The sequence below is a fragment of the Cherax quadricarinatus genome, chromosome 7 (genome assembly GCF_038502225.1).
Source record: "Cherax quadricarinatus isolate ZL_2023a chromosome 7, ASM3850222v1, whole genome shotgun sequence".
Lineage (NCBI taxonomy): Eukaryota > Metazoa > Arthropoda > Malacostraca > Decapoda > Parastacidae > Cherax > Cherax quadricarinatus.
The window spans coordinates 64,067,676-64,095,383 of NC_091298.1; the positions used below are offsets into that span (position 1 = coordinate 64,067,676).

The 27,708-nt window shown below is 41.1% G+C and overlaps 1 protein-coding gene and 1 long non-coding RNA gene across 4 annotated transcripts in view; one reads left to right on the forward strand and one right to left on the reverse strand.

Annotated features, from left to right (window-relative positions):
* The window catches only part of LOC128686942 (uro-adherence factor A-like), a 214,534-nt gene extending 193,768 nt beyond the window's left edge, over positions 1 to 20,766 (forward strand). For all 3 annotated transcript variants that reach the window (XM_070082630.1, XM_070082632.1, XM_070082631.1), the window contains 4 exons: positions 1,093 to 1,246; positions 16,220 to 16,468; positions 16,956 to 17,088; positions 19,657 to 20,766. In XM_070082630.1, coding sequence (XP_069938731.1) covers positions 1,093 to 1,246; positions 16,220 to 16,468; positions 16,956 to 17,088; positions 19,657 to 19,693 — 573 coding nt within the window. In that variant the 3' untranslated portion in view covers positions 19,694 to 20,766. The remainder of the gene's footprint in view (positions 1 to 1,092; positions 1,247 to 16,219; positions 16,469 to 16,955; positions 17,089 to 19,656) is intronic.
* Positions 1,199 to 27,522, reverse strand: LOC138852372 (uncharacterized). Its single transcript, XR_011391699.1, has 3 exons — positions 27,395 to 27,522; positions 16,918 to 17,101; positions 1,199 to 1,333 (listed from the first exon to the last, which is right to left on the reverse strand). It is a non-coding gene; the product is annotated as an uncharacterized lncRNA (long non-coding RNA).
* Positions 27,523 to 27,708: the final 186 nt, after the last annotated feature.

Below are 27,708 nucleotides of genomic sequence, written 5' to 3' on the forward strand. Positions count from 1 at the left end.
TTGTTAACCACTTTAGACAAATCATAAAGGAACAAGAGGTACAGAGCTCTATGGACAGATATGTTGTGCGACAGAGGTCCAGCGACTCTCAAGCTGGTCCTAGTGGCATTAAAAGAAGAAGGGAAGTAACCCCGGAAAAGGACTTGATACCTCAAGTCCTAATGGAAGGGGATTCCCCTTCTAAATAATAACTTCCACTCTCCCCTCCTCCCATCCCATCAGTCATCACCAGATCTTCAATAAAGGTAAGTGTCATGTATTCTATTCTTAGTAGAGAATTAACTCTGCATGTCTTCTTTAGTTTGTGTGTATAAAATTAATATTTCATGTGGTAAATTTTTTTTTTTTTTTTCATACTTTGGGGTGTCAGGAACGGATTAATTTGATTTTCATTATTTCTTATGGGGAAAATTAATTCGCCTTACGATAATTTCGGCATACGATGAGCTCTCAGGAACAGATTAATATCATAAGGCAGGGGTCCACTGTATATGTATGCACAATCATCTGAGTTTTCTTCTATTTTTTCTTAATAGTTCTTGTTCTTGTTATTATTTCCTTTCATCTCCATGGGAAATGGAATAAGAATCTTTCATCCACAAGCCATGCGTGTCGTAAAAGCTGACCAAAATGCTAGAAGCAATGGACTAGTAACCCCTTCTCCTTTATAGATTTACTAAAAGTAAGATATAATACTAATTTATAATGTGGAAAAGGGCCTAGTCCAAGCTTGCCTAATAGGCATAGGTCCTAGGGAAGCAGTCCTGCTTCCTTCCCCTGGCTACATCTACTGTGTATTGGAAGGTACTTTTACACCCTGGCCATCCCACTGAGACAATGGGTGACCTGAAAAAGAAAAATGAAAAGTTTAAAGAACTTTTTTGTTTTTTAAAGAAAAACGAAAGTTTCTCTTTTTAAATTTAGTAATTTATACAGGAGAAAGGGTTACTAGCCCCTTGATGACGGCATTTTAGTCACCTCTTATGATACGCATGGCTTACAGAGGATGGATTTTTCTCCACTTCCTTATGGAGTAAGGTACTCTTGAATGTGTAATTTTCCTGCATTTAGATTTTTTGGTCTGGGTTTCAGGAAGGTCAGAAGTTCAGCCATGAGACTGAAGAGGTGGTGAAGGGAGGCCAGCGGACCAGCAAGAGTGTGGTGAGGAGAGTGGTGAGGCGGGGATCCAGGAGGCTCTCTGGTGGTGGAGAACTGATGACGGAAACCAAGGAAACTTCTTCCACAGGTGAGTGCTGGTGGTGACAGATCCAGGAAGCTCTGGTGGAGAAGAAAGCCTCTTCCACAGGTGAGCCCTGGTTGAAATCCAGTGGATCTGTGAGGGAGAGTAGTGGTGGATCATTATACTCAAAAGAAGGTGAAAGACTGTAATGGGAAGGACGGGGATAATTAGGTTATGATCCAAGGAAGGGAAGCTCCAATTCCTTGAATCATGAGTTCCTGAACATCAAGATACCCCCTTGAAAGAATGTGTCTGGACAATTGCAACATGAAGGGAAGTACCACTTCTCATTAGCATATACATTCTGCACAGTTGTAAAATGAAAAGAAGTACCAAGAGTTCCCTTAAGTCTATTTAGGCACAGGTACAGTTATCATTTTTTTTCTCAACACAACAGTCATCTCCCACTGAGGAAGGTGACCTGAAAAAAGAAGAAACTTAAAGTTTTCTTCTTTTTACGTTTAGTAATTTATACAGGAGAAGGGGTTACTAGCCCCTTGTTCCTGGCATTTTAGTCGCCACTTATGACACACATGGCTTACAGAGGAAGGATTCTTCTCCACCTCCCCTATGGAGAGAGAATTATCATACATAGTGTAAATTACCTAGTATTTATGTATATGTTATAATATACTAAGATTAAACACTATCTTCTATTCGGTTGATAGGGATATACTTAACTTATAAAGGATAAGCAACAACTAGAATATGGCAGGAATGCAAGTACAGTGGAACTTTGGTTTTCGTGATTAATCCGTTCTAAAAAGTCTGATGAAAACCGTATCATATGAAAACTGAAGCAATATTTCCCATAAGAAATAATGTAAATCCAATTAATCCATTCCAGACACCCAAAAATATTAACAAAAAATTACATTTTATAGAGACTTATAGCTTCCCTCACTGACCTTCAGTTTATAGGATGCAGGGTGGTTTTTGGAGACATTTTATGGGAAAAAAAAAAATGCATCTAATAAGCCGCAAAATACAATAATAATGATACATCTGTGAATACATGTATTTATATTGTAAAATATGCAATAAATCTGTATGAATTATATAGCTCATCCAAGGATAGCTACAATGCATAAGATCAAGAACCCTTCACCAGTACCAAGGGCACTGTGCACTAAATATTGCAGTTTTGTTAAAATATTTACATCTGGTACAGTGGACCCCCAACTTGCGATGGCCTCAACCCACGATAAAACTGACTTACAATGCTTGTCAGCGTAAAAATTTGACCCTGACCTACGTTGAAAAACTCAACTTACATCATTCGTCCCTAATGCGGCCGTCTGGTCCGTCTGGCCTGAGCACCTCAGCTGAGCTAGTGTGACATTTTTTACAAGCTAGGGCGGACGGTTGCACGCATACATTCGATAAATTTTGTATTATTCCAGTGTTTTTAGTGCTTGTAACTGCTAAATAAGCCACCATGAGCCTAAAGAAAGCTTCTAGTACCAACCCTCTGGTAAAAGGGTAAGAAATACTATCGAAATGCTGTCTTACCACAGTCAGCTGCTGCTGCACCATGGCCAGCTGTACTACTCGAAGATATGGAGAGACTGTTGTTGGTGTGGCTTATCGAGAATACCGAGAAACAATTAACCCCAGAGGGTTAGCCACCCAAGAAAGTCAGTGTGTCATCGAGGACTGTCTAACTTATTTCCATTAGGGTCCTTAAGGGGGGGCCTCGGGCAAAAAAATGTAGCTTTTTTGTTTACTGTCCGATTTCCTCCAGTTTTGGTGCACAAAGACAAAGTGTTTTCACTCTTTCTTGAAAATATTTATCAAAAATATACCTCAAATGACAACTGAGAAAAGACTGAAAAAGGACTGATTTGCTGAAAATGCCCTTGGGGGGCGATTTATTCCTATATGGGACTACGTAAGGTTGTTTGGACACTTGGTGCTGAGAGAGCAATGCTTATACGAATTTTCCTCAACGACTTTCCTCTAAATAACTTATCTTTATTTCACAAAAAAATAAAGTTTGTTAGTTCCTGGAATGTTGCAAAAAATCTGCCCTTTACTCCCACATAACTCCGAAAGTATTTGGAATATTTCCAAAAATAGCTTGTAGAAAAATAGAGAAATCATTATTCTACAATTTCTGTGAATATTATTCCATTTAATTAAGTAATAAAGGCAGAAATAGGTACCTTAGGTGAATAAGTTACTTCTGAGATATTGGCCGGGAGCGCCGGCCGGCCCACCATCTCAAAAAAAAAAAAAAATCGCAAAAATCGCATTTGTTTGGGTGTATTTCTTAGTAAACTGATGTTCTAGTGCAGTTATCCTCTTCAAAACACCGTTTTCTCTTACTCAGAGACCAAAGAATACGACATGGAGAGCAGTAACTCATTTATATCGAAATATTCCCGATAATCTCTCGCCATATTATGGCCTATTTTTTTCAGTCTAGAGTATATAACATGTTTGTATGTTATTTAGAGTGTTTATTATATCATATTAGATCAATTCTGATAGATAAATAAGCCGTAGAGTTGATATATAAGCTGATATAGCGTAATAATGAAGTGATTTCTCCTGGCTCTCTCTGGAGCGGGAACACTGCCGAGCGTTCCCAGATGGTTCCTGGTTGTCTCTAAGTCTAGGGATAATCTCCGCCTACTGTTTTATGATGCCAAATAGTCACTTATTATATTAGAAAGAATAATGCAAGAAAAAGTGATAAAAAACAAGGAAAAATTTCCAAAATATATATGGGCTGTGAGCAGACTCGCTACCAATATCACCGTCACCTTACCTCATATAAATGACTATAATTTCTTGTAGAAATGTCGTAGAACATTCATTCTGGTACCGTTGTGTTGCCAAAGAGTTAAGCTATTTTTCGGTATATGTAACTCAACTTCCATAATTTTTCAATTTTTGGTTGAGCGTGCATGGAAATTGCCCGAGGGCCCCCCACTTGTCCCCCAGGATGCGACCCACACCAGTTGACTAACACCCAGGTGAACAGGAAAAAATGTTGTGTTGTGTTGTGTTGACAAACATTAGTAAACCACCACTTGAATACAACAAAGTCTCATTTAGACTCCATGATGAGGCCTCAATAAGGAAGTTCACAGCTGACCTAGAGACTGTTGACTGGCCTACAGAATTCTCCAAGGCCAATGGTATTGATGACTGGACAGACATTTTTCTTAACAAATTACTTAGACTATACAACAAACATTGTCCTATAAAAACAAAACAGATCACAAACAAACGGCTTGGTTGCCCATGGCTAACCAGCACCATTCTGAAATCCACTGATAAGAAACACCAATATGAAAAGCAATATAGACAGGGCTTAATACACAAAGATATTCTTAAACACTATTCATCAGTCCTCACCAAAGTAATAAAGAAAGCCAAACAACTATACTACTCCAGTAGATTCACTGACACAAGAGGAGATATAAAAAAGACCTGGAAAACACTCTCTCAGATTCTAGGGACCCACAAACTGAAAAAAACCAAGAATATTGTCCTAACTAAACCTAATGAAACACCACTGCAACCCACTGACACAGCTAACAAGATAAACGACTTCTTCTCAACCATAGGTTCTAATCTCGCCAATAAAATCCCACGTACCAATGCCCATGCCGGGGACTACCTAGATGGGAATTTCCCAAATTCCTTCTATCTTACTCCAACTGAGCCTACGGAAGTCACCGAGATTATAAAGTCACTTAAAAATAACTCGGGGAATCTGTCTCATGTCCCACCATTATTGTACAAGAGAGTGGCCCATGTCCTCTTGCATATTATCTCATTACTTTTTAACAAGTCACTAGAAACTAGCACCTTCCCGAAATTACTCAAGACGGCAAGGGTTACACCAATACATAAAGGTGGTGGCCCTACAGATTTAAACAACTACACTGTATAGGCCAATATCAAATTTACCATTGCTATCCAAAATCTTTGAGAAACTCGTGCACAGGAGACTATTCATTTATAACGTCACAAAACATACTCAACCCCTGCCAATTTGGATTCAGGAAAAATAAAAGCACTAACGATGCAATCATAAAAATGCTAGATCTGCTTTACACAGCATTGGAAAATAAGGAATATCCACTAGGAATTTTTATTGACCTAAGAAAAGCTTTTGACACAGTAGACCACGGCATCCTACTCCACAAACTTGACCATTATGGTATAAGAGGCCATGCACTTGCATATTTCAAATCTTACCTTACTAATAGGTATCAGTATGTCACCATTAAAGACACAGCATCAACAACACAGCCACTTGATACTGGAGTTCCGCAGGGAAGTGTCCTTGGTCCCCTGCTCTTCCTCATATACATCAATGATCTTCCAAACATATCTCGACACCTGAACCCCATTCTCTTTGCTGACGACATGACTTATGTCATCTCTCACCCTAATCTTGCCACCCTCAACACCATTGTTAATGAGGAGCTGATCAAAATATCGACTTGGATGACAGCCAATAAACTTACGCTTAACGTTGACAAAACCTACTACATTGTTTGGTAGCAGAGCAGGAGATGTGCAAATTAACATTAAGATCGACAACACTCTAATTGCCAGGCATAATGAGGGCAAATTCCTAGGCCTATACCTCGACAACAACCTGAACTTCAGCACCCATATCCAACACATAACCAAAAAAGTATACAAAACGGTTGGGATCCTCTCCAAGATACGATACTACGTGCCGCAAACTGCCCTTCTCACACTATACCATTCACTTACATATCCATACCTCACCTATGCTACCTGTGCTTGGGGTTCAACTGCAGCAACACACCTAAAGCCAATAATAACCCAACAAAAAGCCGCAGTAAGAATAATCACTAAATCCCATCCCTGGCAACACACCCCCCCCACTCTTCATAGATCTAAACTTACTCCCTGTTCAGTACATCCACACTTACTACTGTGTAATCTACATCTACAGGACCTTAAATTCCAATATTAACCTTGACCTAAAACGCTTTCTTGATAGTTGTGACAGAACCCACAGGCACAACACCAGACACAAACATCTCTATGACATTCCCCGTGTCCTACTAAACCTTTACAAAAATTCAATGTATGTCAAAGGCCCTAAAATCTGGAACACCCTACCTGAAAATTCCAAAACTGCAGACACATTCATCACCTTCAAAACTACCATCAGAAAACATCTTATCTCCCTGATACACCCTGTCAACTAATAATACGAATACCACCTGGTGGTTCACACTTACACTCACTCACCCATTTAACCATAAACAGAAATATCAATCTCAATCATAAATATGAATCTTAACTAGTCATAAGTTGGCCTGTGATACTCCAATACTGAAACTATGTATAGTGCCAAAACAAAAGCATTCACATTGCTAAACTCACAACTAGTATTTAGTCACTTAGCCATAATACCAACTTACCTCATAATTTTGTAATATTTTAAACTTAAGATTTAATATAAGTCTGCCCGAAATGCCTAGCCATGCTAGGTGTTCTAGTGGTACACTCTGTAATTATTATTTTACTACATGTAAACCACACAATAACCAAATTCTGTACACTCAGCATTGTAATCCTTATAGAGAATAAACTTTGAATTGAATTGAATTGGTGAATTTAAGGCCAGCAAAGGTTGGTTTGAGAGATTTAAGAATCATAATGGGGGAGGAGGGGAGAGCATTATCTTCTTACTGTTTAGAAGGGGAATCCCCTTCCATTAGGACTTGAGGTAGCAAGTCCTTTTCTGGGGTTACTTCCCTTCTTCTTTTAATGCCACTAGGGCCAGCTTCAGAGTCACTGGACTTCTTTCGCACAAGATATCTGTCCATAGTGGCCTGTACCTCTCGTTCCTTTATCACTTCCCTAAAGTGTTTCACAACATTGTCAGTGTACAGGTTGCCAACACGGCTTGCAATAGCTGTGTGAGGGTGATTTTCATCCATGAAGGTTTGCACTTCAAGCCACTTTGCACAGATTTCCTTTATCTTTGTAGTAGGCAACTTCTTCAATTTCTCTCTCCCCTCCTCTGAACCAGTTTCCCCAGGTCTGGCCTCTTGCTCTTGAAGTTGATCTATCAGCTCATCAGTGGTTAGTTCTTCATTGTCCTCCTCCACCAACTCTTCCACATCCTCCCCACTAACCTCCAACCCCAAGGACTTTCCCAATGCCACAATGGATTCCTCAACTGGCATAATCCTCTCAGGGTTAGCCTCAAACCCTTCAAAATCCCTTTTGTCTACACATTCTGGCCACAGTTTCTTCCAAGCAGAGTTCAAGGTCCTCTTAGTCACTTCCTCCCAAGCCTTACCTATAAGGTTTACACAATTGAGGATATTAAAGTGATCTCTCCAAAACTCTCTTAGAGTCAGTTGAGTTTCTGAGGTCATTACAAAGCACCTTTCAAACAGAGCTTTTGTGTACAGTTTCTTGAAGTTGGAAATAACCTGCTGGTCCATGGGCTGCAGGAGAGGAGTGGTATTAGGAGGCAAAAACTTCACCTTAATGAAGCTCATGTCCCCATAAAGTCGCTCTGCCACGTCTGTAGGATGACCAGGGGCATTGTCTAACACCAGGAGGCACTTAAGTTCTAATTTCTTTTCAGTTATGTAATCTTTCACATTGGGGGCAAATGCATGGTGTAACCAGTTATAGAAAAATTCCCTAGTGACCCATGCCTTACTGTTTGCCCTCCACAGCACACACAAATTATCCTTGAGGACATTCTTTTGCCTGAACGCTCTGGGAGTTTCAGAGTGATACACTAATAAAGGCTTCACTTTGCAATCACCAGTAGCATTGGCACACATGAGAAGAGTAAGCCTGTCTTTCATAGGCTTATGTCCTGGGAGTGCCTTTTCCTCCTGAGTAATGTAGGTCCTGCTTGGCATTTTCTTCCAGAACAGGCCTGTTTCATCACAATTAAACACTTGTTCAGGTTTCAGTCCTTCAGTTTCTATGTACTCCTTGAATTCCTGCACATATTTTTCAGCCGCTTTGTGGTCCGAACTGGCAGCCTCACCATGCCTTATCACACTATGGATGCCACTACGCTTCTTAAATCTCTCAAACCAACCTTTGCTGGCCTTAAATTCACTCACATCATCACTAGTTGCAGGCATTTTTTTAATTAAATCCTCATGCAACTTCCTAGCCTTTTCACATATGATCGCTTGAGAGACGCTATCTCCTGCTAGCTGTTTTTCATTTATCCACACCAATAAGAGTCTCTCAACATCTTCCATCACTTGCGATCTTTGTTTCGAAAACACAGTTAAACCTTTGGCAAGAACAGCTTCCTTGATTGTCTTTTTGGTGCCCACAATAGTAGCGATGGTTGATTGGGGTTTCTTGTACAACTTGACTAGGTCGGCGATACGCACTCCACTTTCATACTTATCAATGATCTCTTTCTTCATTTCAATGGGAATTCTTACCCTTATTGGTGTACGGTTGGCACTAGAAGCTTTCTTGGGGCCCATGGTCACTTATTTTCCAGAAACAGCACCGAAAACACTGTAATAATACGAAATATTCCGAGTGTATGCTTGGATGTTACCGCGGAGGCTGGCTGGTAAACAATGGCACGGGCGGCACATGTGAGGCTGGCTGAGGGCGCACATTGGACGCGTCTCGGACGAAAATCGGTGAGCGGGTTTTTAATCGGTATGCGCGGCAAAAATTTTGCGATTAAAGTAAGCGGTATGCGAAATAATCGCTATGTGATGCCATCGTTATGCGGGGGTCCACTGTATACAGTAAGGCCCCGCTTTTCGGCATTTCGGCTTACGGCATTCTGCTAATACGGCGATCTCAAATTATGACTAAAACTTTCTATACGACAAGTGGTCGCGCCACCCGGTTTGTTTACATTCTCCATGAGCACATCTCTCTATTATGTAATAATAATCACTCTTGGGCACATTAAATGTCTAATTTTACGTCAGTATAGACATTTTCATTAATCCATCATTGATATTTTCTTCAAAATTATACAAGAAACACGTTATATAGAATATAAGCATGCTGTTTATATGCTCTGGAGATGTGGTTGCCGGGTGATGGGAAAACATTACGTAATACTAATAATACTCACTCTTATTTTACATTAATATAGACATTTTCATTAATCCATCCATTATATTTTCTTCAAAATTATATAACAAACACATTATATAAAATAAACATTTTATGTTTATATACTAAGGAGGTGTGGTAGCCTGGTGGAGGGAAAAAACTATGATACTCCTCTTAATACATAACGCTTTCATTTACAATTCTCGGCATGAATTATTCATTACTTCTCCCTTTGTTTATGATGGCATCTAAAGGTAGTTGATAGAAACAATTACACTCAGTGAACATGGCATGTCGATAATAATATGGCTCTGGGCCACATTAAATATCATGTAGTTATGTAGGCAGGTGTAGTTATGTAGATCAGGCAGACTACTACATACCTACATTATTATTATAACTGATATGGATGTGTTCCTGTACTTAAGTAAACTTACACGTTGTGCTGGCATGCAGGTACACATTAAAATCACTAAGAGTGTCTTATTAGTCTTGAAGACACCATATTAATAATAATAATAACTTTTCAGCCAAAAACCATGTAACACACACACACACACACACACACACACACACACACACACACACACACACACACACACACACACACACACAAAGACAGGATGTTCCAGAGATGGGACACAGTTGGAAGTTGAAGACACAATAATAATCACTCTAAGGAGCAATAAATATTATATAAAATGTTAATATAGACATTTTGCTTAATCCATCTAAATACACCCCACAGTAGAATAAATTAACATAAATATGAGATGTGGTAGCCAGGCGACTTGTAGGACTTGTGGTAGCCAGGTGACTTGTAGGACTTGTGGTAGCCAGGTGACTTGTAGGACTTGTGGTAGCCAGGTGACTTGTAGGACTTGTGGTAGCCAGGTGACTTGTAGGACTTGTGGTAGCCAGGCAATTTGTAGGACTTGTGGTAGCCAGGTGACTTGTAGGACTTGTGGTAGCCAGGTGACTTGTAGGGCTTGTGGTAGCCAGGTGACTTGTAGGACTTGTGGTAGCCAGGTGACTTGTGGTAGCCAGGTGACTTGTAGGACTTGTGGTAGCCAGGTGACTTGTAGGACTTGTGGTAGCCAGGAAACTTGTGGTAGCCAGGTGACTTGTAGGACTTGTGGTAGCCAGGTGACTTGTAGGACTTGTGGTAGCCAGGAAACTTGTGGTAGCTAGGCAACTTGTGGTAGCCAGGTGACTTGTAGGACTTGTGGTAGCCAGGAAACTTGTGGTAGCTAGGCAACTTGTGGTAGCCAGGTGACTTGTAGGACTTGTGGTAGCCAGGAAACTTGTGGTAGCTAGGCAACTTGTGGTAGCCAGGTGACTTGTAGGACTTGTGGTAGCCAGGAAACTTGTGGTAGCTAGGCAACTTGTGGTAGCCAGGTGACTTGTAGGACTTGTGGTAGCCAGGAAACTTGTGGTAGCTAGGCAACTTGTGGTAGCCAGGTGACTTGTAGGACTTGTGGTAGCCAGGAAACTTGTGGTAGCTAGGCAACTTGTGGTAGCCAGGTGACTTGTAGGACTTGTGGTAGCCAGGAAACTTGTGGTAGCTAGGCAACTTGTGGTAGCCAGGTGACTTGTAGGACTTGTGGTAGCCAGGAAACTTGTGGTAGCTAGGCAACTTGTGGTAGCTAGGTGACTTGTAGGACTTGTGGTAGCCAGGAAACTTGTGGTAGCCAGGAAACTTGTGGTAGCTAGGCAACTTGTGGTAGCCAGGTGACTTGTAGGACTTGTGGTAGCCAGGAAACTTGTGGTAGCTAGGCAACTTGTGGTAGCCAGGTGACTTGTAGGACTTGTGGTAGCCAGGAAACTTGTGGTAGCCAGGAAACTTGTGGTAGCCAGGTGACTTGTAGGACTTGTGGTAGCCAGGAAACTTGTGGTAGCCAGGAAACTTGTGGTAGCCAGGAAACTTGTGGTAGCTAGGCAACTTGTGGTAGCCAGGTGACTTGTAGGACTTGTGGTAGCCAGGAAACTTGTGGTAGCTAGGCAACTTGTGGTAGCCAGGTGACTTGTAGGACTTGTGGTAGCCAGGAAACTTGTGGTAGCCAGGAAACTTGTGGTAGCCAGGTGACTTGTAGGACTTGTGGTAGCCAGGAAACTTGTGGTAGCCAGGAAACTTGTGGTAGCCAGGAAACTTGTGGTAGCTAGGCAACTTGTGGTAGCCAGGTGACTTGTAGGACTTGTGGTAGCCAGGAAACTTGTGGTAGCTAGGCAACTTGTGGTAGCTAGGTGACTTGTAGGACTTGTGGTAGCCAGGAAACTTGTGGTAGCTAGGCAACTTGTGGTAGCCAGGTGACTTGTAGGACTTGTGGTAGCCAGGAAACTTGTGGTAGCTAGGCAACTTGTGGTAGCTAGGTGACTTGTAGGACTTGTGGTAGCCAGGAAACTTGTGGTAGCTAGGCAACTTGTGGTAGCCAGGTGACTTGTAGGACTTGTGGTAGCCAGGAAACTTGTGGTAGCCAGGAAACTTGTGGTAGCCAGGAAACTTGTGGTAGCTAGGCAACTTGTGGTAGCCAGGTGACTTGTAGGACTTGTGGTAGCCAGGAAACTTGTGGTAGCTAGGCAACTTGTGGTAGCCAGGTGACTTGTAGGACTTGTGGTAGCCAGGAAACTTGTGGTAGCCAGGAAACTTGTGGTAGCCAGGTGACTTGTAGGACTTGTGGTAGCCAGGAAACTTGTGGTAGCTAGGCAACTTGTGGTAGCTAGGTGACTTGTAGGACTTGTGGTAGCCAGGAAACTTGTGGTAGCTAGGCAACTTGTGGTAGCCAGGTGACTTGTAGGACTTGTGGTAGCCAGGAAACTTGTGGTAGCTAGGCAACTTGTGGTAGCTAGGTGACTTGTAGGACTTGTGGTAGCCAGGAAACTTGTGGTAGCTAGGCAACTTGTGGTAGCCAGGTGACTTGTAGGACTTGTGGTAGCCAGGAAACTTGTGGTAGCTAGGCAACTTGTGGTAGCTAGGTGACTTGTAGGACTTGTGGTAGCCAGGAAACTTGTGGTAGCTAGGCAACTTGTGGTAGCCAGGTGACTTGTAGGACTTGTGGTAGCCAGGAAACTTGTGGTAGCCAGGAAACTTGTGGTAGCCAGGAAACTTGTGGTAGCTAGGCAACTTGTGGTAGCCAGGTGACTTGTAGGACTTGTGGTAGCCAGGAAACTTGTGGTAGCTAGGCAACTTGTGGTAGCCAGGTGACTTGTAGGACTTGTGGTAGCCAGGAAACTTGTGGTAGCCAGGAAACTTGTGGTAGCCAGGTGACTTGTAGGACTTGTGGTAGCCAGGAAACTTGTGGTAGCCAGGAAACTTGTGGTAGCCAGGAAACTTGTGGTAGCTAGGCAACTTGTGGTAGCCAGGTGACTTGTAGGACTTGTGGTAGCCAGGAAACTTGTGGTAGCTAGGCAACTTGTGGTAGCCAGGTGACTTGTAGGACTTGTGGTAGCCAGGAAACTTGTGGTAGCCAGGAAACTTGTGGTAGCCAGGTGACTTGTAGGACTTGTGGTAGCCAGGAAACTTGTGGTAGCTAGGCAACTTGTGGTAGCCAGGTGACTTGTAGGACTTGTGGTAGCCAGGAAACTTGTGGTAGCTAGGCAACTTGTGGTAGCCAGGTGACTTGTAGGACTTGTGGTAGCCAGGAAACTTGTGGTAGCTAGGCAACTTGTGGTAGCTAGGTGACTTGTAGGACTTGTGGTAGCCAGGAAACTTGTGGTAGCCAGGAAACTTGTGGTAGCTAGGCAACTTGTGGTAGCCAGGTGACTTGTAGGACTTGTGGTAGCCAGGAAACTTGTGGTAGCTAGGCAACTTGTGGTAGCCAGGTGACTTGTAGGACTTGTGGTAGCCAGGAAACTTGTGGTAGCCAGGAAACTTGTGGTAGCTAGGCAACTTGTGGTAGCTAGGCAACTTGTGGTAGCCAGGTGACTTGTAGGACTTGTGGTAGCCAGGAAACTTGTGGTAGCTAGGCAACTTGTGGTAGCTAGGTGACTTGTAGGACTTGTGGTAGCCAGGAAACTTGTGGTAGCCAGGAAACTTGTGGTAGCTAGGCAACTTGTGGTAGCCAGGTGACTTGTAGGACTTGTGGTAGCCAGGAAACTTGTGGTAGCTAGGCAACTTGTGGTAGCCAGGTGACTTGTAGGACTTGTGGTAGCCAGGAAACTTGTGGTAGCCAGGAAACTTGTGGTAGCCAGGAAACTTGTGGTAGCTAGGCAACTTGTGGTAGCCAGGTGACTTGTAGGACTTGTGGTAGCCAGGAAACTTGTGGTAGCCAGGAAACTTGTGGTAGCCAGGAAACTTGTGGTAGCCAGGAAACTTGTGGTAGCTAGGCAACTTGTGGTAGCCAGGTGACTTGTAGGACTTGTGGTAGCCAGGAAACTTGTGGTAGCTAGGCAACTTGTGGTAGCCAGGTGACTTGTAGGACTTGTGGTAGCCAGGAAACTTGTGGTAGCCAGGAAACTTGTGGTAGCCAGGAAACTTGTGGTAGCTAGGCAACTTGTGGTAGCCAGGAAACTTGTGGTAGCCAGGAAACTTGTGGTAGCTAGGCAACTTGTGGTAGCCAGGTGACTTGTAGGACTTGTGGTAGCCAGGAAACTTGTGGTAGCCAGGAAACTTGTGGTAGCCAGGAAACTTGTGGTAGCCAGGAAACTTGTGGTAGCCAGGAAACTTGTGGTAGCCAGGAAACTTGTGGTAGCCAGGAAACTTGTGGTAGCCAGGAAACTTGTGGTAGCCAGGAAACTTGTGGTAGCCAGGAAACTTGTGGTAGCCAGGAAACTTGTGGTAGCCAGGAAACTTGTGGTAGCCAGGAAACTTGTGGTAGCCAGGAAACTTGTGGTAGCCAGGAAACTTGTGGTAGCCAGGAAACTTGTGGTAGCCAGGAAACTTGTGGTAGCCAGGAAACTTGTGGTAGCCAGGAAACTTGTGGTAGCCAGGAAACTTGTGGTAGCCAGGAAACTTGTGGTAGCCAGGAAACTTGTGGTAGCCAGGAAACTTGTGGTAGCCAGGAAACTTGTGGTAGCCAGGAAACTTGTGGTAGCCAGGAAACTTGTGGTAGCAAGGCAACTTGTGGTAGCTAGGCAACTTGTGGTAGCCAGGAAACTTGTGGTAGCCAGGAAACTTGTGGTAGCTAGGCAACTTGTGGTAGCCAGGAAACTTGTGGTAGCCAGGAAACTTGTGGTAGCTAGGCAACTTGTGGTAGCCAGGAAACTTGTGGTAGCCAGGAAACTTGTGGTAGCTAGGCAACTTGTGGTAGCCAGGAAACTTGTGGTAGCCAGGAAACTTGTGGTAGCTAGGCAACTTGTGGTAGCCAGGAAACTTGTGGTAGCCAGGAAACTTGTGGTAGCCAGGAAACTTGTGGTAGCCAGGAAACTTGTGGTAGCCAGGAAACTTGTGGTAGCTAGGCAACTTGTGGTAGCCAGGAAACTTGTGGTAGCCAGGAAACTTGTGGTAGCTAGGCAACTTGTGGTAGCCAGGAAACTTGTGGTAGCCAGGAAACTTGTGGTAGCCAGGAAACTTGTGGTAGCCAGGAAACTTGTGGTAGCCAGGAAACTTGTGGTAGCTAGGCAACTTGTGGTAGCCAGGCAACTTGTCCAACATCAGAGATAATGTCACTATAATATTACTGGGGGTAACTAGAAAATTATTCCTTTTGTATGCCTTCACTCTGGGTGTCATTTCTTCTAAAAATGGTGTTACATGAGAATGGGAGTGTTTCTCTTTATTTATTCTACTGTATCAATGTGGAGACAACTTGTACACAATGTAAAGTGATGATAACCGGACGCATTCGTTTGGTTTGTTTACATTATGTGTGGTTGGGGAGGTGAGGGCTGGCTACCCATACTTCCCAACCTGACTTCATACAAATAAAACTCACTCTCACACTACATTAAGACTACAAATATTTTAAAGTAATTAATGAGTGCACTATATATGCATTTTATCACTCTAGGGAGCTTAATGTCGTAGAAGGTATAAGTGGCCAGGCAGGATGCCATACCTCCCACACGACTTTCTACAAATAAATACTTTTCACCTCTCACCCTACATTAAGACCATTAAGACTACAAATATTTTAAGGTAAGTAATACGCGTACTGTATATGCATTTTATCACTCTAGGGGGCTTTAAGCATCATAATATAGTGTGTGTGTGGGTTGGGTGGCCAGGAGGGCCACCACACCTGACTTCTTAGAGTAAATACTACTCGCCTTTTGCCCTACATTAAGACTACAAATATTTTGAGGTAAATAATGAGTGTACTGTGTGTGTATTTTACTTTTTAATGCCTAGTTCTATTGCTAACTTAATATATTTTAGTGTAAACTTGTTATCTGGTATTTATATGCATTTATAAATGGAAAAAAATGGAGTTCTGCTTTCCAGTAAAGTCTGCTTTCCGGCAGTAGCCTGGGACCTAACCTGCCGAATAAGCGGGGCCCTACTGTATTTACATTGTGTTATGCAGTAGGATAAACCCTCGATGTAATGAACTAGTAAGGGAGGTTGTCCGAGTGTTTGTTAAACCAGAATAATGTTGTATTTTAATAAGCATTGGAAATAAAGGAGTTAAAAGTACAAGTTACCCAGTGGATTTTTTTCCCAGTTATTATAAAAGTCCATTATATCAAGGTTAGTTAAATTGAGGGTTTTGTACTTCAGTGTCACCTTCTTTGGGGTGAGCATTATATAGTAGTGTGATGTAAATGGTCTAGAAAACCAACAAAGTTGAAGAATGAGACACTCGTGCAATACGAGAGAATCTTTGTTGAGGAAACTTTTTTGCCAGTCAGTAGCTTCTTCAGTCCAGTCCACGATTCTTCTATGTACTGGACTGAAGAATGTTGCATAAGTGTCTCACCACTCTATTGCAGCATTGTGTCAAAACTCACTAATTCTCTTGGTTACAGGAGCAAGCAAGAATGGTAGGGGTGGTGGCGAGCATAGAAAGAAGGAAGAGATGCAGGTACAAAAACAGGATGTGGTGGGTCGTGGAGCAGTGGTGATAGCTCAAGACGACGGTCTCTGCCGCAGGATGAAGACCTCCACTGACGGAGAGCGGTACGTGACACACTCAGTGTCAGACAAGGATGGCAAGACCACCTACACTACAGAGGGTATCAACAACAAGACCACCAACTCACTTGAGGTCATTGGAGGTGAGGTCTTCCTCTTGAACCCTTTGGTATACACTGTATATTAATGCAAAGCATCAAACCTGAGTGGGTTATTCAGTGCAAGGAGTAGTGCAGGCTCGACCCTCCATCTAAGCACAATACACATTCCCTACATAGCTGTACTCTTACTGGTATACATTTTAGTATGGGGGGAAATAATTTATGCACTTGGCACATACTGAAGCTCTCCCCAACTGTATACAGAGTAAGTTTATTTAGGCACAGGTACGCAAGTACAATTATCATACTGTGAATTACCTAGGATAACCCAAAATAGTCAAAATGACTTATTTCCAAAAGTTTCTAATATTAATTAAGCAGATTTTTATCATAGAGAGAGACAAGACTTGATTTGTACATTATTATAAGCATTGAAGGAATACAGACTAGAGAATATGAAGAGGACAACACTTTATACCAGGGTCCCTCACAGTAAATGAATGATTAAAGGCTCTTCCTCTTGCTACAGGTGAGGACTTCAATGCCAAGCGTGAAGTGCAGGGTCGAACTGGGCACCGGGTGGTGGTAGAACGCAGCAAGGACAGCCAAGGACGACCCTCAACAGTTGTAAAGAAGATCACTTCTCAGTCCAGGGTTGTCATGTGAGTCACGTGGCTAGTAGAGAGAATTTTTTTTTAAATACAGACATGCTAGGAAAAGAATGACAAGTGCAGTATAATACAATCCTTTATAGACTATGTTTCATCAATGCAATGGGCTTAAGTCACAGACTGATAAAACAGGGGAGGGAGGGTGAATATATATAGGCAAACTCACTAAGGTGGAGAGGCAGGTTCAATATGAGATAATGGGTGAGGAGTTTGCCTAGCTTGTGTTGACAGGGCAATTGCAGTGTTCCTCTGAATTATTATTATACGAGGTGATTTAAAAGCTTCATAGTGAGTGACTCGGCCATGTTGTAAAAGCTGTTGTCCTGCTTAGACATTGTTGGATACACTGATTAGTTCTCATTGTAAAATTCTGCATCTCGAGGTCTCTCTTCTTTGATAATGAGTATTGTACCCTTTAAATTAATAAAGTAGTTGGTTATGAAACACAAGCATTATCTAAGTCTCTGATTCTACTAGCATATTGAAGTCAGAAATTCACTTGTCAAGGTTTCTGGATGCTTCACCCCACATATTTGTCACAGTCTTTGCATGTGATTTTGTACACTCTTGCAGGGGTTTGTTCATGGTGGTGGTGATAGACTTGGTTGAGAAATGAGCATTCAAGGTTTTCACTACTGCACATATGGAGACACATAGGAAGAAGCCTATGGTGACACCACATTTAGTATGTGTCATGGTGAAAATGGAGCAGATTGTGTTGGTTTATGGTTGATCTTAAAACATAGTTCGTGGTCAGACTTGGAGAGGACGGTGAGGAATGGGAGAGTGCTGTTGGCTGAATCTGAGCGTGAGTAAGATGGGAGGGTGGGCTTGACCTGGTCGAGTGTGTTGGAGTGCAAGTATGTCAAACTTGTAGGAGTTAATGATGAAAATATTGCCAACATGGAGCCAGATAAAAGAGGACTGGATAATGGAGAAAACCCCATTGGGCTTCAAGATGTTCCATGTATAAATTCACAATCTCAGCACTTGGTGGGGGAAGCCCTTAGGTAGCCCAAAAATTTGATGAAAGAATTTTCATTTAAAAACTGGTTAAAACCAAGACATAGCTTAATGAGGTCTACAAAGTCAAGGGCTTGACCTTCTAATGCCAGCCTATGACACTGTAGACCTCATTGAGCTATGCATAGGTTTTAACCTAGGGGCTCCCCATTAAGTGTTGTGCTGGTAAACTTATACACAGAACATCTTTAAGTCAAGCGGTTTCCCCTCATTATCCTCTCCTCTTTTACCTGCTTCTGCTATGGTAATGACAAGTTAGTCATTACTCCTAGAAATTAGACATCCCTGCACTTCAACACAAGTTCAACCAGGTCGAGCCTTCCATCCTATTCACACTTGTAGAGGAAGCTCACAGCACTCTCCCATTCCTTGATGTTTTACTCTGCAAATCTGACCAAAAGATATGTTTTAAACCAAACAACTGACACAATCTTCACTTCTACTTATACATTGACACTAACTTTGAAGGTGGTGTCATCACAGGCTTATTCCTGTGTGGTAGTGAATGTCTTGATGCTTCTTTTTACCCTCTCCCTCCTCAAACAAGTCTTTTCTAAACTTCACTACCCTTGTCATTTCAGAGATTGCAAATGCCATACTTGACCTAATCTGATATTTAATCAGTTTGCCTTGACTTTTACCATCATCATCTTTCTGTTTACTATATTCACTTTTAATTTCCTACTTTTTCATATTCTTCCAAATTCATCTATCAACCCCCTCCTCAAGGAAGGTTCCTTGACGTTGGTGAGGGGCTCTTGATCTAGGGAATTGGATCTATGAAAATTAGACACATATGCAACATCTGGGTATCTTTAATGTAGACATTTTGCCATCCAGTGGCTTTATCAATACAAACTCTAGGACATAATTTCAAGACAGTAGAACTATATATAAAAGATGAAGTAATCAGTCCCTCAGCCTTGGAGTTGGTGTGAAGAGCACCGTAGTCGTGAAGAATTTGGAGCACAGGCAGGAAGGCTGGTGCTTATATACTGGTGTCAGGTGAAAAGGGAACGGGTAGTAGACGAAGGCATTGTCACTGGTAGGCAGGATTCTAAAGTGGACAACTCGTGCCACCTACAATGTAATTTGGTAAATATCTAGCGTTTATAAGATTTAAACAGTGCAGTCATCTTTGACAAAGTTTTCTGCTTAGTTCTTTAAAATATTTCATGGTAAACCATACTAGAGGTACATTACAGAAAACCTGAACACTCCAGTACAATTGTCAACCACTGACTTCCTTCACATCAATGCAAGAACCACAGCCATCCATCTCAACCCAGTAGGTGCCATCAACCATTACCATACATTTCCATTTATAGAGGAAAACCATACCCAAACTTAATTTATACTGTAGTAATTTGTCAATTAAAAAATTGTTTGGCAAATTTGGAGGTGTCTGGAATGTTACTAATTATGCTTTTTGCTCGTGGTGAATTTAAATTATACGCTGACTGAGAAATGCAACTCAAATAGTGTTTACTACATTTTAAAAAAACAGAGCACATTGTAATTTTCTTTTCTTTTCAGAACTAAAACGAAACGAAAGCCTCCTGTAGCAGTGTAATGGCTGACACACTGGCTCTTAACTCTCCCAGCTCTGTCTTCACACCTTGACGACTCAACTGTCCAAGAGTTGGAAAAAATATTCCTCAGCGGCTCATACTTGTGAAATTTATGTGATGGGGCTTTGTGCTTGAAGAAATGTACGTAAACATACATGAAAGTGCACACGCATGTGTAAAAAAAAACATACGCACACATACTGAATGCAGTGTAGCAAGATTTGATTACAAAGAAAATAACCTGGTGCAAATAACTAATAAGTATTCCTCTCGCAAAAATATTACATGGAAATGGCGGTCTTGCATTTTGTTGGGTTTCCTACGGAGCAATTCCCTGTGACATCAGCAGCGAGGCCATCCTCAAAGTTGAGGTATTCCTATCATAGCTGGGTAGCAACTTAAAAACTTGAATCCTAACTTACTAATTCTTGGATTATAGTGCATTTACTTCCTACTAGTCTGTGATATTCTGCCATGTGTACTGACGCTCACTATTTGTTAATTGTAATGGGATTTATCGCATTTGGTTTGCATTTTTGACATTACTTTTAGTACACATTACTCAAGTGCTCACTGTTTGTATACTTGATGTAATTACATTGTGCTAAAATGTCCAATTTATGGTTGTAGATTGTATGTACAGTATTTTGCTTTTTTTACTTTTCTATGTATTTTTTCACAAAAGAATACACTAGTTATTTTTTTCCCCTCTGTAATAATGTTATTGCTTTGTATCCCGTTGCAATCTGGAACCATTGTTCCATGTTGCACAGCACGGAACTTTGGTCTCTGTGCTCAGACTCCTTAAAAGTGATTCCTAAGTGTTGTGAACCTCAGATTGCATCCTTGGTAAAGCTCATTAGTTTATAGTTTGCTTCATAACAGATTTGTCTTATGTTCATATGGACAGAGCCAGCTGTTAGAAGTACAATTGTTGACTTCCTTAAGAGACTACTTATCCTTGTCTCTTTCTTTTATTTCCTAGCCATCTGAGGTGTTTTCTAATTATCTGTAGGTATGCAAACTGTTTTACTGACATTGATAGAATTTAAAATAATTAAACTATATTTAATGATTTTTTTTTTATTTTATATAAGCCTTTGTGTATTGCTTTGAAAATTATATATACATAGCATGGAGGTATGGATATAGGTATAGTGGTAATGCAAGACATGAACTTTGAACACTGTAGTAAGGAGGTTACAATTAGCAGAAATATCATATTCTGAAGTAGTGTGGTGGGAATAATATGCAAAGAATTTAGAGTAAAGAAACTAGAAGACAGTATAGGGGAGTTATTGAAGATGTTTGGGCATTTAGAGATGAGATGTATATCAGGTAGAATGAAGGGTTATCTTAGGAATGGTAAAGGAGGTTGTGTGTTCTTTGGGATTGAGCATCCAGCAATCTTGTGTGAATGTGTTAGATTAGAGCAGATGAAGACAAATGGTTTTTAATGCTTGATATGCTGTTGGAATGTGATTATATTATACTTATATCCTGTAAGCATCAGTGTTGGAGTGTGAGCCAGGCAACATTTATGAAGGGTTTTAGGGAAAATGACCAGCTGGAGATGGAAAGCAGTGTGGATGTTTCAGTTGGAGTAATCTGGAATGTGATGGTAAATGTTTCCTATCTATGGGTCTCACTAGTTTGGTGGAAGAGGACTGATAAGATAAAAAAAAAAAAATATAGTACATGTTTTTGATCACACCAGCAGTATGACCCAAAGAAGATATTCATTTTCTAGCTGTCTTGCCAGAAGAGTATATCATAATTTCCATCTAATCCTTCAGTTCAGGCTGATTTTCTTTAATGTGGCTCATGCTCCACATCAAATCCAATGCTATTATTATAATTAAAAAAAAAAGAATTAAATCACAAGGGCTATATAGTGATCCGCTGTATAGCCCTTGTGGCTTAGCGCTTCTTTTTGATTATAATAATAATATATAGTGATCCAATGCTATAACTTGCTCACACATGCCTGCTGGATGCTCAAGACCTTATTCACACTTAACCCTTTCTGAGATGTCACTTTTGCAACTTATCTTCATAATTCCCTACAAGGACTGTCATCAGCAAACAACTTCATACCACATTCACTGACTTTTAAAATAATATTTACTGCTTTTCCAACTCTATAAATTCAGTGAACAAACATGGTAACTTCACATGTTCATATTTAAGGTATACTGTTACTGGAAATTAAGCTCCTCTTTTCCATGTTGTAATCTGAGCCTCATAAAATCATTTTACAGGATTTTAAAACCTACTGTGCCTATTCCATATAATGTTAACATCTACCACACTGCACTTTCAACCTGATCATTGCCATTTTCTGAAGATGAGTGCAACAAACAGATCTTTGCTTGTACTGGGAATATATTAGGCAGCTCACAAATATCCTGCACATAGAAAAAACTATGATGATGTTGGCCCAACTTAAGACAGTTAACTAGTTAATAGGCCAAGTCGGATTTAAACAGGCAAAGTTTCTTTCTCCTATGTGTGGGTTATTTGTAAATTGTTCCAGTCACGGTATTGTACCATTTTATTCTTTATGTTAAGCAGTTGGTCAACACATTCCCTACCCTTCCTTTATCTTCTGCAATCCTGCTCTTATTCCAAACCTTTAATAAGTCCATTGTACATTTTACCTGGTGTACTCGACAGAATTTACCGTACAATTTTTACAATCTCTTTTTGCCCCCTTTATCCCTCATACAAAACAGGCTCCTGTATACATACTTTCTGCCAGTACTTAGGTCCCTTTCCCTCTGTCATTCATATGTCAAATACACCAACCATTTCAAAACTATATCCTCACCAGATTCAGCATCTCAGTCTTTATTCCACTTAAGCTGCTTTACACTTCTTATAATGATGAATGTCCCACATGGCATTACAGTGCCTTTGCCTGTGAAGGGTTCATGATTCAAGGAATAGGAGCTACCCCTCTCATTTCTTTGATCAATCCTGATTACCCTCGCCACTGTCTCACCCACTCTTATCAAGTATTACTTTCCCCGTCCCACATACAGGAACTCTCAGCCTCTATTTCACTGACATTCAGCAACTGAAATATTATATTTTGATAATATTTTACATTTGCAGGCAACAGCTTGCATTCCTAATATAGTCACTGAAAGCTAAACTTGTGTGGGTCATATAGCACTACACAGAAATAAACTAATTTTATTTCTTTGTACAGTATACAAAATATAGTTGCATTACATATAATAAAATATTAAGCACAAGAGAAAAACCACTGGTATGTGATGCATTTCAGATAGAAGTGTTGAGGGACAGACATCACCAGGAAGGATGAGCATGGGGAATGCAAGACAATCAAGTTCGATTCAAGAAAGAGAAAGGTAACAGATTCCTTGGATCAAGAACACTTCACCCCCCTCCCTAACTGCAATATTATCAAAAAATGAACTAGATTCGTAAAGCTGATGGGAGCTACTGACAAAGGGAAATTACTACTGTAATGTGAACGGTGAACCTGTGCTATGAAAGTTTAAGTCAGTGTAATAATCAGTTTCAGTCAAAAAAGTCTGAATTAGAGGCAGGGCTTTCTGAAAGCAAAATAAGGGTGCCCTAATGCCAAAATAAAAGACTGGAAATAAATTCAACACAATATCTGATAAACAATACAATCAAATATCTGATCAACAAGACCCGGCAAATTTAACAGAGGCACTGAGCACCTCTCCATGTGATAACTATGTGCAAGTCTTGTGTACTTAATGCACAATCACCCAAGAATCATTTCCCAAACACAACAGAAATAAAACAACGTCCTACAGTATGCTTGTTGTAGTTTTTTAGTTTAATATCCTCATTATGCATGCTATGCCTATCCTGTGGGCAGTAGTCAAAAGATTACAGAGGTACATAATGAGTCCAGGGACTGGGATGAAAAGTTTTTTAATAGCTTAGCAAGTTACAGTGGTAATCAACTATTTGTTTATATCTGGCTTGTTGTAATAAAGTTGGTAGAATTACCGACAATATGTAAAGTAAAAGGACACAAGTGCAAGTAATGTGACATTTTATTGTGGCAACGTTTCGCTCTCCAGGAGCTTTGTCATGCCGTTACAAACAGTGCATGGACACACAGGGTATATATAGGCTCAGAGTGAGGTGCAATACTAGTGGTAGTAGTAGTAGTAATACAATATGTCAGAACAGTTAACTTGCACATGAGTAAAGGATATAAAAGCTATACTTGGGAAACATAAAAATTGGTTAGACAAATATTTCTATTGGAGGCTGGATAGAGAAGGCCTGTTTCATTGTTCATTCTCTGTAATGTGCTTGTGTAGTATTAACAGGAGAGACTATGTGATGGCAGGGTTTACTGTTTTCAGGAGGATTCTTGCTAAGACTTCAGAGATGGTGAAGCTGCCTTTGTTTTGTTTAATTGTATTAGAAACAGCTATTAGTGAAGATTCAAGGCACTTGCGTCTGCGGAAATTAGTTTCTTTGATCACTAGTTGGGCGTCCCTGAACTTCACGAGATGATTGGTGGAATTTCGATTTTGTACACAGGCACTGTTCAAGTTATCTTTCCTACATACGTAAATGTGTTCATTGAGGCGGGTGTCGAGGTTTCTTGCTGTTTCACCTACATAAATCTTGTCGCAGCCTCCACAGGGTATAGTGTAAACCCCTGTGTTGACTGGTTCGTGGTGCTTGGATTTTGTTCTGGCTAGATCCTTTATCGAAGTGCTGGAAGCGATGACGACTCTGGTGTTAGCTTGTGAAAGTACTTTAGAAACATTCAGTGCAACCTGGCTCTTGGGAAGAATTATAACTTTGTTGGGAGTGGTGTTGGTGCATGGAGAATTAATGATCTGAAGAGCTCTTTTCTTGCAGTCTTTGATGAAAAAGGAAGGAAAATGTAAATCTGTGAAGGTTCGGTGAATGTATGTACATTCATCTTCTTCTAATCTTCCCAGACAATATATCACTGCCCTTAAGGACCTCGCCAACGACCCAACATTATCGTCACCACCGCCGACAAAGGAGGTGGAGTCGTCATACTCAACACCAAAATGATGGACCTCTTGAATGATCAGTCTACATACGAACCCATCAGCACTCACCAAAAATTTTCTATACAAAACCAGACAAATACTCAAATGCACTAGAGAAGGGAAGAAACTTCTGTACTTGTTACCCAGCAACCCTAAACCAGCACACATGTATGGTTTACCCAAGATCCATAAACATAATATTCCTCTCAGACCAATCACGTCAGGTATAGGCCGTGCACCACACAAACTAGCCGGAGTTCTTGCCAAACATCTTTCCTGCCTTCTGGGGACCATCAGCCCCGCTCATCTTAAACATTCAGGCGACCTTCTCAACTGCATCCGAAGCCTCTCCATCCGTAACAAGAAACTAAGCAGTTTGGACGTGACTTCCCTCTTCACAAAAGTACCTACCACAAATGCCATCGAGGTTCTACGATGTAAAGTCAATCAGGACCTTAATCTTCCTCTACCTCCTGGAGATTTTGTTGACTTAACTGAACTCCGTGTTAATTTCAACTGCTTTTCTTTCAATAACAGGCTCTACAAACAAACCTACGGCATGGGAATGGGGTCCCCCCATCAGTGCCGTCCTGGCCAACTTGTACATGGAACACCTAGAGTCTGAACACTTCGCCAACATCATCCCTTCAAGCGTCACTTGGTTACGTTACGTGGACGATGTCCTCGTAATAACTCACAAACGTTTTGTTGTACAGAATCTTCAGGCAAGGCTGAACGCAGTTGAACCGGCGATCCAGTTTACACTAGAAGAATGTTATGTTATGTTAATCTCCAGGGTTAATTACCTGGACCTCAGCAATGAGAGTGGCTACTCTCACCGCTGGGCAACGGCGACCAGTGCAACACTAGAAGAAGAGTCCAATGACAAGCTACCTTTCCTTGACGTCCTCATTCACAAAGTAGACAACAGCCTAAGATTTCAAGTTTATCGGAAACCTACCAATAAAAATGATCTCACACACTTCTATTCCAGTCAAGATACCAAGACCAAAAGAGGCATCATCATCGGGTTTTTCCTAAGAGCATACCAAATTTGTAGTCCCGAGTTTCTTGACGATGAATGTACATACATTCACCGAACCTTCACAGATTTACATTTTCCTTCCTTTTTCATCAAAGACTGCAAGAAAAGAGCTCTTCAGATCATTAATTCTCCATGCACCAACACCACTCCCAACAAAGTTATAATTCTTCCCAACAGCCAGGTTGCACTGAACGTTTCTAAAGTACTAACACCAGAGTCGCCAGCACTTCGATAAAGGATCTAGCCAGAACAAAATCCAAGCACCACAAACCAGTCAACACAGGGGTTTACACTATACCCTGTGGAGGCTGCGACAAGATTTATGTAGGTGAAACAGCAAGAAACCTCGACACCCACCTCAATGAACACATTTACGCATGTAGGAACGATAACTTGAACAACGCCTGTGTACAAAGGCAGCTTCACCATCTCTGAAGTCTTAGCAAGAATCCTCCTGAAAACAGTAAACTCTGCCATCACATAGTCTCTCCTGTTAATACTACACAAGCGCATTACAGAGAATGAACATTGAAACAGGCTTTCTCTATCCAGCCTCCAATAGAAATATTTGTCTAACCAATTTTTATGTTTCCCAAGTATAGCTTTTATATCCTTTACTCATGTGCAAGTTAATTGTTCTAACATATTGTATTACTACTACTACTTATATCACTACTACTACTACTTATATCACTACTACTACTACTTATATCACTACTACTACCACTAGTATTGCACCTCACTCTGAGCCTACAGTATACACCCTGTGTGTCCATGTACTGTTTGTAACGGCTTGACAAAGCTCCTGGAGAGCGAAACGTTGCCACAATAAAATGTCACATTAGTTGCACTTGTGTCCTTTTACTTTACATCTGGCTTGTTGTAGACACAGGAGTCAAGGCCCCAAAAACTTTCAATATATTTTGAGAGAATACAACAGAAGAAGATGTAGGAAGAGAAGAAATGTGAATTTAGCTCCGTCTTGAAAACTGATGTAAGATTTCCCAGTATTATACTATCTGAAAAAAACTATACTGTGTATCTGACACCTTCAGAGGATCTAGAGCAGCCATTTTACACAGCCAGCACTATCACCAGCCTGAAAACACACTGTGTTAGTACGAGATTGCAAAAATATCCACAAAGCCAGATCATGGGAGTGGGGATGGGAAAGCTACAAACTCTTAAGAGGTTCATAGCACCTCAGGGAAAGGGAAGTAATCAAGTTCGGTCCAAGAAACGGTCAATCAGGTTCCATCAACCCTTTATGGCACCAAGGATCCACAAACCCAGAGCAAATATAACCATTAACATAATCTAATTCAGTCAGTCAGGTTAAGTAATGTTTGGTCAGGAACTTAACAAGTAACAGTATTTAGAAACCCCAATGGGAACAAATCAATGATTTGTCAAGTTATTCAACGTTAAACCTAGACAACTGATCACTGGAAATAAGTCACATTTGCTATACAGAGTTATCCTAGGTTAAATTATTATTATTATAATCAAAAAGAAGCGCTAAGCCACAAGGGCTATACAGCTCCTAGGTTAAAGTGTGTGTGTGCTTCTAAAAACCACTGTGAAAAACTGAATTTGGGTATGAAACTTACAATGTTCATTACCTTCAGAATCTTTGTACAAATCTGTGTAGTCTGTAAAATCGTCGTAGATTTCCAGAAGACACTATCTCAGCACAAGCCAAAACGTTGGGCACGTTTCCTTACACATTTTGTCCCTGTTGAAAAAGATTTTCTTACATTAATAACATCCATTACCACAAAGTAAATGAACAAAACACGTAAACATTTTGGTATTTTTATTTCTGCTTGAGCAGCAGGCTTATTCAAATTCAAAGTTTATTCTCTATAAAGATTACAATGTTGAATTTACAGAATTTGGTTGTTGTGTGGTTTACATGTAGTTA